At 39.5% G+C, this 14015-nt stretch overlaps 1 protein-coding gene across 1 annotated transcript in view; it reads left to right on the forward strand.

The window, feature by feature from the left end:
* Positions 1-570: 570 nt before the first annotated feature.
* Positions 571-14015, forward strand: part of ippk (inositol 1,3,4,5,6-pentakisphosphate 2-kinase) — a 45503-nt gene continuing 32058 nt past the window's right edge. The window contains exons 1-2 of the mRNA XM_057845817.1: positions 571-974; positions 8682-8741. Coding sequence (XP_057701800.1) covers positions 894-974; positions 8682-8741 — 141 coding nt within the window. The 5' untranslated portion in view covers positions 571-893. The remainder of the gene's footprint in view (positions 975-8681; positions 8742-14015) is intronic.

A 14015-nucleotide genomic window follows, 5' to 3' on the forward strand; every position in this document is an offset into this window, starting at 1 on the left:
GAAACACCTGCAAAATAAAGGCACGTTGACTGTCGTTTGCAGGCTACCTTTGCAATGTCATTGAACACATGAAGATAGTAATTTAACCAGCCAGTTTTGACTAAAATTGACTAAACTTTGACTAAAACCTTTTTTCCTTAACATACCAACCTGTTTTTTTTTTTAATCTATCATTGTAAAGCTGTCAAGAACAAAACTAGTTCATGAAAGTATGACATAAATGAAGAGTTCGGACAATTTTTTTTTTCAGTTTCTTTGACAGTATTGTACTGATAATCATTTACATCGCTTTCCCCCCTCGCGTGGGCAAACATTACTCATCGATCATATGATCACCGAGACTTTTCCACAAGCGGATTAAGACAAAAAAAAAAAAAAAAAATACGGAAGATCCGTTCCGCAAGACCGCGGCCAATCAAAGTTGGGTAGGCGTGGCTTTTTGGGGCATAGTGTCGGGATTTGCTTGTCAGCTTGTCAATCAAAGCAAGGCGTCAAGCTATTTCGCTTCCCCCTTTTGTCAAAGCGGAAGTGTTAAACTTCCGCTTACAGTTGTCTAACAAAATGATGGCAGTCGTCATAAAGTAATTACCGTCATATCCTTTAGGTTCTTTGATGTATTAACAATTTATGTCGTGTGTGTCTCTCGAAACGTGTAAAAGGAGGAATATACGCAATTTGTCGCAAGGTAACCTGCACGGTAAAGTAAAGTCGTCTTTACTTTGAAAACGTAAACGGAAGTAGGTGCGTGTTCGGCTGCGCTAGTCGGCAGGGTGTCGCCAAAAGTCGTCGGTCGGTGTGCGAATGCGCCGCTAACCGCTTTGAGTTCGCAACTTGTGGAGGACTCGGTCGCGGCTTGGGAGCGCTTCAACTCTCCGGCGGCCACGGAGACCGCCATGGAGGTGGACAAAATGGACGAGAACGACTGGCGCTACCACGGCGAGGGCAACAAGAGCCTGGTTGTCTCCCACGTACAGGTGAGTCGGCTAGGCTAACGCAGAGGCGAGTTGGGCTAAAGGGCTCACCGGGTGACACTTTCCTTCACCTTCATCCGGTTTACAAACGCCAACGGAACGCGTCTTTTACGAGGGGGGCGGAGGTGTCACCCATTTGTATGGAACGACTCAAGCTAGCTCGCCCGTAATCAATGAGAATGCGTAAAATGCTACAAAACGTCGCGAATAATTGTCACGTCCAGTATGTACGCGCTAGCCGGAGTAGGGTGGAGGGACTGGGGGGCTGTTAATCACGGAGCATCCCGAAGGTGCTCCCGGGTTCGGTGCCAGTCGACTGGACCCAGTCGAAACGGTGCGTTCAGGGACACTGGTCCGCCCATCCCCTCGAGGCGGTGGGAGTGGTACCGGCCCGAGCATGCCGACGTTGAGCAACAAGTGAGGACGGCGGCACGTCGTGTACTCACGAGGGCTGGGCAAGGGCTACGGATTTTAAGAGATTAATCGCGAGCAGTCACGTAATTGCGGTGAATTCCGATTAAACTTGCACAATTACTTCGTTTAATCACACTCTGTATAATGAGTTTAAAAGTAATAATCAGCACACTTATTTTAAATGTATTGCTATCTCAGTGAAATAATGTGTTAACTCATTATCTCCCGAATACGACGATGGATGTCTTATCCATTTGAAGTGGAAGTGATGGCAGCGATTAATCGAAGTTAATGCACCGTAATTAACTGAGATGAATTGCTTTAACAACATTCTGTATAATGAGTTTAAAAGTAGTAATTAGCACACTTTCACATCAACTGCCATCCTTTCCAGCTCGAATGGATTAGATGTCTATGGCTGACATTGAGGTAACCCCTTCAGACCCGAATTTTTTCTGCTGGGCAAAAAAAAAAAAAAAAAAGTGTGCAGATTTTTAATCTGGTCAAACACCAGAACAAAATGCCATATTTAGGTTGGGGATATTTCATGCTTTGATTGGTTATTTTTAATGTTAATGTGTTTTTAATGAGAAATTAGCTATTTACGTTGTGCTCCTATTCGATTTTGCGTTTGGTCAGCCATTTTTGAAGAGCCCAAAATGGCAAAGAGGGCGTGCCAAACCTCATGATTTGATTTCGATTGGAAAAGTTTAATCCTATCATCTCCCAGAAATTCAGTATACCGCAATTCTTGGACTATAAGCCGCCACGCATCAAATTTGACACGAAAACGACATTTGTTCATAGATAAGCTGCACTGGACTATAGACCCCAATCACCGACGTCACGCAATCACGTGATTGCTGTATTGTGCCGCCATATTGTCCGTCATTGTGTGTCCGTATTGTCAATGACCGTAGTTTCTAAAGGTGGATTCGCTTGCAAATTATGGAAGCCCCGGTGCTTTCAGACGCTGTAAACTAATTGGATGAGTTGCATAAAAGCCGTTATTTGGAAAAGCTTCGGTCGATCCAGTCGCCAGATCCATATATGATGCCCAAACCGATGTTTCCCCCCGTCCGGTCCCGTCCTGTCCCAGAAAATTTCCAATCATACTCCAGTTTATGTCACGATGAGGAGTCGGGTACCCAAAATTGGCATCGGCCCGAATATAAACCGACATTTGGTCAGCTAAGCGTCACCGTTGTCACGATTGTAAAATGAAACTTGATCGACAACGGGCCGGTGTGTGCTGAAAAATAGCTGCCCCGCGTGAAATGTCCTCCCTGACGGGAGCGCTTATTTATAACGCTTTATTGACGTGAGTCGAGAAATCATCAAATGTTTTCATGGACGCATTACAGTAATGGATTTACGACTCTAAGGTCAGTTTTAAATGATTAAATTACACAAAACATTAGTAATGTATTTTAGTAACAAATCGTGGACTGGGCCACATAACCATCTTTGAACAGAAATGTATTATTCTACAGGTTTTCACGACCATATCCCAATGACAATCACACAGGTATGAAATTTATTAGTTCAAGCAAAGTAAAATAATACATATTCACGGTACAAGAAAGTCTTTTCCGTGTGGGCGCTTCCGTCAGGGGGGACATTTCACGCAGGGCGGCTATTTTTCGGCACAACACCTGCTGTTGCTCTCACCTTCTTGCTGCGCGACCGTGGCGATGAGCATCGCAGTCTCCGTTCGATGATGTCTGCGATCGTGTTGGCATCATATTGATGTTTTCGCCGCTGTCTAACGGCTGTCGACATAACGCATCATGGACCGAGATAAACAAACCGTGCTGCTTTAGAGATTTGCCCTTTTAACAATGGGCACACAGAAACTACTAAAATGACCGTTTATCTTCTCTGTTACTGCAACCAACCATCACACATGCCTTCACCATTTTGATTAATCAATGTTAACGATTGTCAGGAAGGTTTATGGGTTTGTTTACTTGGCGGTGATTCCTTAGACAAGCAGAAAAACACGCAGTAATGGGAGGAATGTACGTAGCGGTAATATGTAAACACGATGAGCTGACGGACAATATTGCGCCACCAGTCAGGGGGGCGGAGTTATGACGTTACGTGATTGGGGTCTATAGGCCGCAGCTGTCCTCACTGTATTATGGGATATTTACACCAATAAATATTAACCGGTAACACTTTATTTGGCAGCAGCATGATAACACTGTCATAAAAGAAGCTTCATTTGGCTATTGCTGCTCCCTTGGGGGAGACAGTCAAACTCTGCGGCCACCAGCTGTCAACACTGTTGTCATCCAACATGCCTCCTAGCATGCATTGCAGCGCTACAGATGTAAATAACAATCAAAATTCATGTTCTGTGCTATTTCCTCAATGACTGTTCCAATTGTTTCATTAATAGCGTACCGCACGCAGGCTATTTTTAGACTGTGACGTCGCATCGTAAAGCGGAAGTACGACATTATATACACGCCCTCGCATGGAAACCATTATTTTTCGGCCTTCTTTCTCCGGTAATCTTTCAAAAACTGACATGCCGATTATTTACTGCTACTATGGAACTTGTAGAAACGACTGTAAACATTACGACGTATAAAGGATGTTTTCTCCATACTCTCCCGGAACCAAAAACTCGGAGGAAAAAATGTGAAGACTGCAGCTACTATGCTACTATGGCGCGGACGTCTAAAAGACCAGTTTAACGCCAGCAAAGTGAAGTTGTTCACGTTTCATATGCAGTAAACATTTTTGTTAGGGCCAAGAGGTAAGCCATTTTCATATTTCGACTTATTTTTTAGCGTAGAGTTTTGTCGTGCTGCTTCTGTCTGACAATGCATGACCTGAAAAAAAATTAAAAGTGGTATCTGACTGCCACCGTTGTTACCTTTTCTGTTGTAAAGAAACAGCTTTAGTTAGGGGGAAATGTAAATAAATTAATAGAATTAATATTTGTTATTAATAAAAAAATGAAGTGTTGGTTGGCTGTCAACGAGTAACATTTGCGATCGCAACACAAAACAGCAATGTCCCCCAAAAGAACGGTCAGAGACGTAAGACAACCGGAGTATATAATGTATAAGAAAGATGGGGCTTATGGTGGTAAAGGATAGATTGTTGGAACAGGAGAATGTCATTGTTAGTGGCGTAAGAAAAAGGTGTCGATAAAAAAAGCTAAGGGTAAGCTTAGGTCGGCTCGTTTTTTTCCGTCTTTTTCAGCCGTCGACACTCAAACCATCTCTTTAACTGAACATTTGTATGTTCTTCCACATCTTTACCAGTGAATTTGGCACCAGGGGCATCATCTTCAGATAGAATTGGTAGGTTTAGCTCTGTAAACATCTCCTTCGTTGACTATTCCAGTTAATTTCCTATTAGGGACAGACAAGAGCTTGTCCCCCCCCTTAGCTAACAGCAGAGCCACAGAAGCTAACATCATAAATATTAATGAGCAGAAGTGACGTGTAGCGTACGGTACCCCATTGCTAGTTATGGTATTTGGTAACACTTTATTTGACAATGGCACCATAAGCCTGACATGAGACCGTCATAATTATGACATGACACTGCCATGAACAATAATGAATGCTTATAACAGATGTCATTTAGTGTCATCCTGCAGATTATCTCACTTTTGAATGGATGTAAAAGATCCCAGCTGGACATAAATGGAGTTGGTGACATAATTTGCCTAATGACACACAACGACTTCTGTCATAAGCATTCAGTAATGCCCATAATAGTCTCATGTCATTATTATGACAGTTTTATGACAGTCTTATGACGCAACTGTCAAATAAAGCGTTACCTACTAACCCAAATAAGTTGACAAATAAGTCGCACTGGACTTTATGCCGCAGGATTCAAAAGGGGGAAAAAGTAGCGGCTTATAGTCCGAAAATTACGGTATTTATTGGTTTAGGGTTTTGGGTGCATTACTAATCGATTTATAATCGAATCGTAGCCTCTGAATCGTGATCGAATCGTTAGGTGCCCCAAGATTCCCACCTCTTGCACAAATAAAATTTTACCCGTCTCTGAGATAACTCTGAGTTCACTTGGACAGCTTTTGTTCTCACAGATTTTTTATGAGGTAATAAAGGTTTTATCTGAATTAAAAACAAAATTGACACTGTTCAAATGGGCTAAACGTCCATCGTCATTGGGGGATCGGGGGGGTCCTGATTGAAGGAATGTGTTTTCCTGCCAAGCCTAATTATTGTGATTAGCCGTGTACACTGGGTGTGTCTTTTAAGTTCATGCACTGACACGACGTTGACAAAAAAATATTTTTCAAAGCCATACCACAAAGTACAGATTTTCAACAGACCAACATGAATGCAGCTTATTATCCGGTAATTTTGAAGCCAAGTAACGCATCAGTCAATTATCGAGATTAGTACAGTGTTTCCTATTTATTTTGTATGTGTCAATTCAACGTATTTCGAGAGTTATTTAATTGAGTTTATCACTAGTAGACGTCCAATTTATCTGAAGTGGGAAGGGAGGCAGCAGATGAGCAAATAAGCGTTGGCTGCCATCCCTCCAACTTCAAACTGATTGGACGTTTAAGGTGGTCAATGGCAACCAATGAGTTTAACTCTGGGGCATTTCAGGTAATATGCTGTTAATTTTCAGTCACTTCTTGTTGATTTTCGGACATTTCTGGGTCATTTCCTGTCGATTTTGGGGCATTTACGGGCAGTGGTAAAATATCATGAAGTAATTTGTGACTGTACTTAGGCATATTTTTTGGTGTAATAATTTTTACTACACTGTACTACTGTACTTTCTACTCTACTATGTGATTTTATTATTTTAACCACCTTTTTTTCGGTATCAAATCGGTACTCCAGTTTCCATTGGTCTAGGACTCCCGTACATGCCATAAAATGAGTACATAATGCCATAAAAATGAAAAACCACAACAAAGATCTATTTGAACATTTTCATAAGCCAGGCTAATGTAATATTTCGAAATGTGACAGTCTACATTTACGATGGCGTATTGGGGCCAAATATTATTACATCGGGGAAATGCGCTGTTATCTGCTACACACTTTACGTATATGTACCTTAGCTGGGTCCGACTGTTTTTCCTTGTAGAAATAGTACGACTTATCTTTTCTTTTTATTTGGCCCTAATATGCACTACATTACCACAACAATAATAGTCCTTCTGTAAACAGACCCTTGTCCACTGACAAGTTAAATGTTTTCTAAATACTTCAAAATGCTCCTCTGAAATTACTACCAGATACATCAGCAACGAACAAATGCTATGCTAGGACAATTCGGATAAAACACGCCAAAAAGAACCCAAACGTCATGTCAACGCCAGTATTAAGGTCATTTTCACAGGTTTAAACCAGAATTACATTCATTAACTTGAAATATGTTTCTGTGGATTTTTCTCCCAACTCCACGCCAACATAGTCAGACTCACCCTTGCAACTGGAGAACCGATGTGATTTTCAAAATAAAGCGTGTAAAGGGACAATTTGTATTTGACGTGCCATTTCAGACAACTTCTGGCAAATAGTGCATAAATAATGAGCTATAGATATTAGGGCTGTCCCAAACGACTAATTTTCTCCCGATTAGTCAGCCGACTATTTTTACGATTAGTCGACTAATCTAATAATTAAAAAAAAAAAAAAATTGTTTTTGTTTACTAATTTAGCAATGAAATTTTTGTTGACGCTTATCAATTTACAAAAAACATATTGGAACACTTAAATTACTTACTAAAGTACAAATAAACACATAAATAACAATAATAAATCACAAATAAACAATGACTTCAAATGCTGATAGAATTAACTAGTGTAGCATCCCGATTGAAAAGATGGTCTCTTAAACTGATGGTTTACAACTTTTATTCCATCCTTGATGTAATCACACTGTAAAAGCTATGGTGCACACAAATAAAACAACACAATTAGAAATTAACGAAAACTTTTCACTTTTTCCTTTTAAACCTTATTTATATATCAATGAATTGCCTATATGAATTGCCTTTACCTTAATTTATTATCATTGACAATCTCTTCCTTGAGTGCAATCACTGTATATACTGTATATATTTATGACCTTTTAACGTTATATACTTTTCTATACCATAAAATAAACCATAACATGAAATAAACCTTTCAGTTGGAAATACTAATAGCACTTATAGGGCCCATTGTCAATGAAACATTATTATTTAGTAAAGCGACAGCACCCTCTGGTGTACAAAAAATAAAAAAAAAACATTTTTACAAACGGTGACGGCGCTTGAGGTGTTTATTCACGGCCGACGTGCAGCCAAGCTTGGCAGTGAAGAGACAGGACACAAGAGTGTACCCTCCTTTATTTCTTTGAAATAAGTCAATGTTTTGGACACTCTGGTGCGCTTTTTTGGCTTTGTGGCGCTTTCCCCGCTTGCATACAGAGCATCCGACATTCTGAACTTTCCGCGCATATTTTTTTTTTAACCCTTCATTAACCGTCGACGGGATGTTGTGCTCGTCGACGGATTTACGTCATCGATGACGTCGACTATGTCGACTAGTCGGGACAGCTCTAATAGATATTCATTTAGACGTATTGTTAAATTTTAAAAATAAATGAGAATGTATCTTTAAAACATCTCATTTGCACGGTGAGGCGGCTTTTATTCTGGTGTGGAGGTGCACCACATCTTTTACATGTAGGGGAAACCCTGGAGTAGAAAGTTACCTGTAAATGCCCCGAAAATCGGAAAGATTAGCTACAAATGCTCTGGTTTCCAATGAACGAACCTTCATTCGCCCCTCCCTTTATAAATGGATTTGGTGTCCACTGTCGAGCTTTTTTTTTTAAAACAGTGACACCTTATTAAAACGATTTATTGATTCTTGGCAAGAGCATATCGATGATCTTTTGCGATACAAAGTATCACGATATATCACCATTTCAATATTTTGTCACAAACCTAATTGAAATAGGGGAATAAAATGGAAATACAGAAGTACATATTGAAATACATGAAAGTTGAAGTAATCCCATATTTAATGACACGTTGAACATTTCTGTAATGATGTGATAATTGAATTTTGGCACTCCTGAAACCCGCTCTTCTGCAAACAAACACCGGTAAACCTTGTTAACTCTGGCCCGGGGCCTTACACCAAGAAAACCGCAAAAACAAGTGGTTGACGTCACTTAACATGGGCCTCTTCCCACTCCGTGAAGGAACGCTTCCTCTTCATATTTCGACGTCACCAACTCAAAGTCGACGTCAAAACCTCATGTTTCTTCGTTTCTCCGCAGCTGTCCAAAGTTCTGCGCCTGCTCAAGTATCCAACTGAGGACTCTGAAAACCCGCCGCAGGTAAACCAGACGTTGTTGTTCTTTTTTTTATTTTTTCATTTTTTATTTTAAGGGCGTGAATGGACATGTGTCAGCGCATTTTTTTATTCAAATAGTTTTGAAAGCATGTCCTCGGGTTCTCCGGATGCTCGGATACGCTTTGGCACGTGCGAGCTGCTAACGTGTTCTACTGGTTTGTTAGTGTGTCAAAATTGTTGTAGGCTTCATTGATGCCGTCTGTCACCCTCAGTTAACATTTTACTAGAAAATAAACTTAGGTAGGAGTGCCAAAATGAGTGACAACCAAGGGGGAGGACAGGAAAGAATAGGATATGACTGGATGTTTTGCACACTGTACACAATGGCTTCCATTGATGGTGATAGTTGTCCAATCCATTTTGATTAAAGAATAGATTGGACGCATAGTGCCATCAATGGCACCAAATGAGTTAATGTTATTGACGTTTTTATTTTGATATTTGCGTCGTTACATTTTTATTAAATTTTTTTATTTCAATATTTTTTGTCTAGCTTTTCAATATTTATTTCAATATCATATCATTTATTATTACTTTTTTTTATTTTATTTTATTTTTTTTATAGAAAACATTCATTTCAATTTGAACAGAATTCTTCCCAGTTATTTCGGTATTTATATTTTGGGGTCTATATTTTTTTTTTAATTTGTATTTTGATTAATTTGATTTTTTTTATTATCTTGTATGAAATCAATTAAATATTTGCATTTTTTTTAATTAAAAAATGGTGTCAATTGTTTGCTGCAACGGCTTTGTAGATACAGTGGTACCTCGACATATGATCGCTTCGACACGATCTTTTTGACATCCGAGGTAAAATTTGACTCGCCATTTGTTTCTACAAAATACGACGATTTATGACAGCGCCTAAGTTTCTTTGTTTCACCGCAAGGCTGACTCACGGTGGATTTTCTTGTGAGAGAAATCAACATGGGTTCCAAGAATGTTAGTACATGTAGTGAAAAAGGAAAAGGTGAGGCTTATCATTGAAATGAAGATGGGAATGATGGTAAAATATGAACGTGGTTTGCCGTCTTGACGGTGCTCCTCCGACCTCAGTTCGCTGGTCATTATAAGTTGACAGTTATTGTTGTGGTACCATCGCAAAAAAATTGCCAGCTCCGTCAGGTTTTTAATCATTTATTTCAGAACTTGTGCAACACAACATGCCTACTGTCCGCCACAGCTGAACAAAGTGAAGTAAAATGTCCTCTCTCACTCTGTCAAGTCAGCCACGCGGTGCATTCAGGTACATCACGCAAAACACATCCGCCACATTAGAACCCGATTCGTTACATTGTCACAGGTATTATTATTACTATTATTCTGATTTGTATTCATAATTTATTTGTTTTGCTCTGTGTAATTGCTATTTGCAATAGTACTAGCAGCATTTATTAAGGATTTAGTGTAGGTTTTCGGGTTATGGAACGAAATAATGGAATCATAATCGATTCTTATTCGAAAATCCTGCTTGACATACGACCATTTCGACAAACAAGGTCCTGGAACGAATTAATTTTGTCTGTAGAGGTACCACTTAGAGCTGAAACGAATACTAGTAGAACTACATGCGAGATGACAGACAGGGCGGCCTTAGTAAACAGCTGCCATCTTAAAGCAGTAGACTACATAGTGCTAATAAATAACATTTACGTTACTGTCACTAGCTCACGTAACGTTAGCTCTGCGGAGGGCTAGTTTTCTATTAATTAAGACCACTGTCGATGAGTGGCTAACTTGTCTTACATACAGGCTTTATTTAATCTGTGAAAACATAGCGCTGTAGAGTGATTGGGGTGTAGAATAAAAAATAATGCTAACTGTCAATTTTAGCTCAGTAGTCATTGCTGGATAAAACACCAAGTAGCACTGGTCCCTAATATGCTCCAATACAGCAGGTATCATACGTACATTTATTTTGAACACTGCAAAAACTTAAAATCCTATCAGAACTTACAGTTTAGACTAACTTAAAACTTGACTAGAAATTAAAAATAGCTTGACAGAAATGGAAATTCTATTGAAACAAGTGGGAAAAACACCTAACTTTTAAGTGATGTGTGTTATCAAGCGTAATGACATTTTAGGTAAGAAATAAATATATTTTTTTATAAGATCTAGAAGTTATTTAAGTAAAAGCAGTGAATTAGTCTTTTTATTCTAGTCACATCTGAGATGCAATTGTTGGCTGTTTTTAACAATGTACTTCAAAAATAAAGACATTGACTGAAAATGGTTCAATATTAGAAGAAATGTCTTGTTTTCTCATGCATATTAATAATTGCTCTTTACCTAAAAAAAAAAAGTTTTATCCGATTAATCGATAGAATTTTCAGTCGATTACTCGATTATTAAAATATTCGATAGCTGCACCCCTAGTACCACTGTATTCTGCTTTTAATTTGTATTGCTGACGTCACACAGCCCATTCACTGCAAAATGGACTCGAAGTGGCGTCGTTCGTTTTTGGTATAATTGTGCTGCCATCGTTTTATAGATATTGAGATAGTGATTTCGAGTGATGTCACTCGGAGCCTTTCATTTACTGCAAAATGGGTCCGAAATGGTGCTGTTCATTTGTCCAATGTTGGTGCTGCCATGGTTTGCAGTCATTACAAATAATTCTCTTTAGGTCATCAAGACCCACACCCGGTTCACTCCTAATCAAACCAGAAATGTTACTTTTGATTTGTCCTGTTAAAAACTACACTGCTCATCAAATAGAGGGAACACTAAAGTAACACATTGTAGATATAAATGCATGAAACATCTTTATCAAATTATTTCTTTCCATTGTTGAATGTGCTGACAACAAAATCACATAATTAAAAATTATCAATGAACAAATGTATCAACCCGCGGCTGTATGGATTTGGAGTTACACTCAAAATGCAAGTGGAAAAACACACTACAGGCTTAGCCAACTTTTATGTGATGTCCTTTAGGTAAAAAATGAGACACAGTAGTGTGTGTTGCCTCCGCGTGCCTGTGTGACCTCCTTCAACGCTTGGGCATGCTTTTAATAAGATGACGGAGGGTGTCCTGGGGGGAATCTCCTCCCAGATCTGGTCCAGGGCATCATTGAGCTCCTGGACAATCTGAGGAGCAACCTGGCAGCGCCAGATGGACCTAAACATAATGGTCCAGGGGAGTTCTATTGGATTTAGGTCAGGCAAATGTGGGGGCCAGTCAATGTTATCAATTCCTTCTTCCTTCAGGAACATGAGGTTGGGCATTGTCGTGGACCAGGAGGAACCCAGGTCCAACTGCACAAGTGTTGCTTATGACAATGGGCCCAAGAATTTCATCCTGATACCTAATAGCAGTCAGGGTGCCATTATCTAACCTGTAGAGGTCCATTGGTCCTTCCAGGGGTATGCCTCCCCTGACCACAACTGACCCACAACCACACCGGTCAAGGATTTCATCCTGATACCTAATTGCAATCTGAGTGATAGTTTTTAACTTGTAGAGGCCCGTTGGTCCTTCCATATGCCTCCCCTGACCACCACTGACCCACAACCACACCGGTCATGCTGAATGATGTTGCAGGCAGCATAACGTTCACCATGGCATCTCCGGACCCTTTCACTTCTTTCGCAGGTTGAACCTTCTTTTATCGGTGAAGAGTACAGAGCCAGTGGCGCAGTTGCAAATTCTGGTGGTCTATGGCAAGTGCCAATCGAGCTCTAAGGTTTTAGGTAGTAAGCACAGGGCTCACTACAGGATGTCAGGTCCTCAGGCCATCCTCATGGAGCCCATTTCTGATTGTTTGGTTAGAAACATTCACACTAGTGGCCTGTCTGAGGTTGTTTTGTAGGGCTCTGGCAGTGCTCATCCTGCTCCTCCTTAAACGAAGGAGTAGATACCGATCCTGCTGAGGGTTTAGGGACCTTCTACGGCCCTGTCCAGCTCTCCTGGAATAACTCCCTGTCTATTTGAATGGCCTACAGGCCACCAGGTGCTCCTCAGAATGTGCAGGAGCTCAGCAATGCCCTGGTCCAGATCTGAGAGAAGATTGAGGAGTAGTAGTGTTTGTCCACTTTAATTTTGAATGGAACTCCAAATCCGAACCTCCATGAATTGATACATTTTATTTTCATGGACAATTTTTGTGTGATTTTGTTGTCAGCACATTCAACTATGGAAAGCACAAAGTATTTAATCAAAATGTATCATTTATTCAGATCTACAACGTGTTACGTTAGCGTTCCCTTTATTTTTTTGAGCAGTGCATACATTTTGGTTTGTGCTGCTACGGTATTATAGATATTAAACATCTTAATTTTTTCACCGATGGTGTCACCACCATAAACAAACGCTGTTTATAAATATTACAGTTTTTTTTATGTTTTAGTTTATCAATATGCCACGTATTTTTAAGTTGTAGTTGTAACGTTACCAACACAAACACTCCTGTGAAATGAAACTCTGAATTAGTGCTGCAATGATTAATTGGTTAACTCGAGTAATTCGATTTGATAAAAAGCTTTGAATAAAACTTTGCTGCTTCAAGTATTCGTTTAATTAGGGTGACGTTGCAATGGTTTGTTTTGAAAGTGTTTGCATTAAGTTTTATTGATTTGGGTGGATACATTTCCCAATATTGGCAACAGTGAATATGACGCAACTCATTTAACTTGTCTGAATCCAGCTGCTCCCTGTTAAGACCAACATCAGGTAAGTTTTTGTTTGAGCTAATGTTTTTTTTATGCAATCGTAATTTAGTTTATTAGCTATCTTAAGCTGTTTTTGGGGGAATTCCGTTTTTGAACAATTTGTTACGTGCGTTGTAAAAAAAAAAAAAAAAAAAAAAAAACCTAGCATTTTATAGCATTTAAGCTAGCAGACTTTTGCTATGCAAGTGAGCTAATTGTTCTTTTTTTGTAAGTAGATTTTTAATTTTTTTAATTTAAGCTAAGGTATTATAATTAGGGCTGTCAAAATTATCGCGTTAACGCGCGGTAATTAATTTTTTTAATTAATCACGTTAAAATATTTGACGCAATTAATGCACATGTCCCACTCTGACAGTATTCTGCCTTTTGGTAAGTTTTACTGCAAGGTTTTTTGTGCTGTCTAACAGCGAAATCTTGTGGTCGCTTTGCGACATGGTTTATTGCTTTCTTGCCAGTTCAATATGGCTGCACGACGTCTCAGGCTGACGCCTACGTTGTAATGTTGTGCTTATATGATCCTTGGACAAGATTTGTCTGTAAGTATGGTTGTTGTAAAGAATGTACATATTATGTTA

Source organism: Corythoichthys intestinalis, chromosome 9 (genome assembly GCF_030265065.1).
Source record: "Corythoichthys intestinalis isolate RoL2023-P3 chromosome 9, ASM3026506v1, whole genome shotgun sequence".
NCBI classification, from domain to species: Eukaryota; Metazoa; Chordata; class Actinopteri; order Syngnathiformes; family Syngnathidae; genus Corythoichthys; species Corythoichthys intestinalis.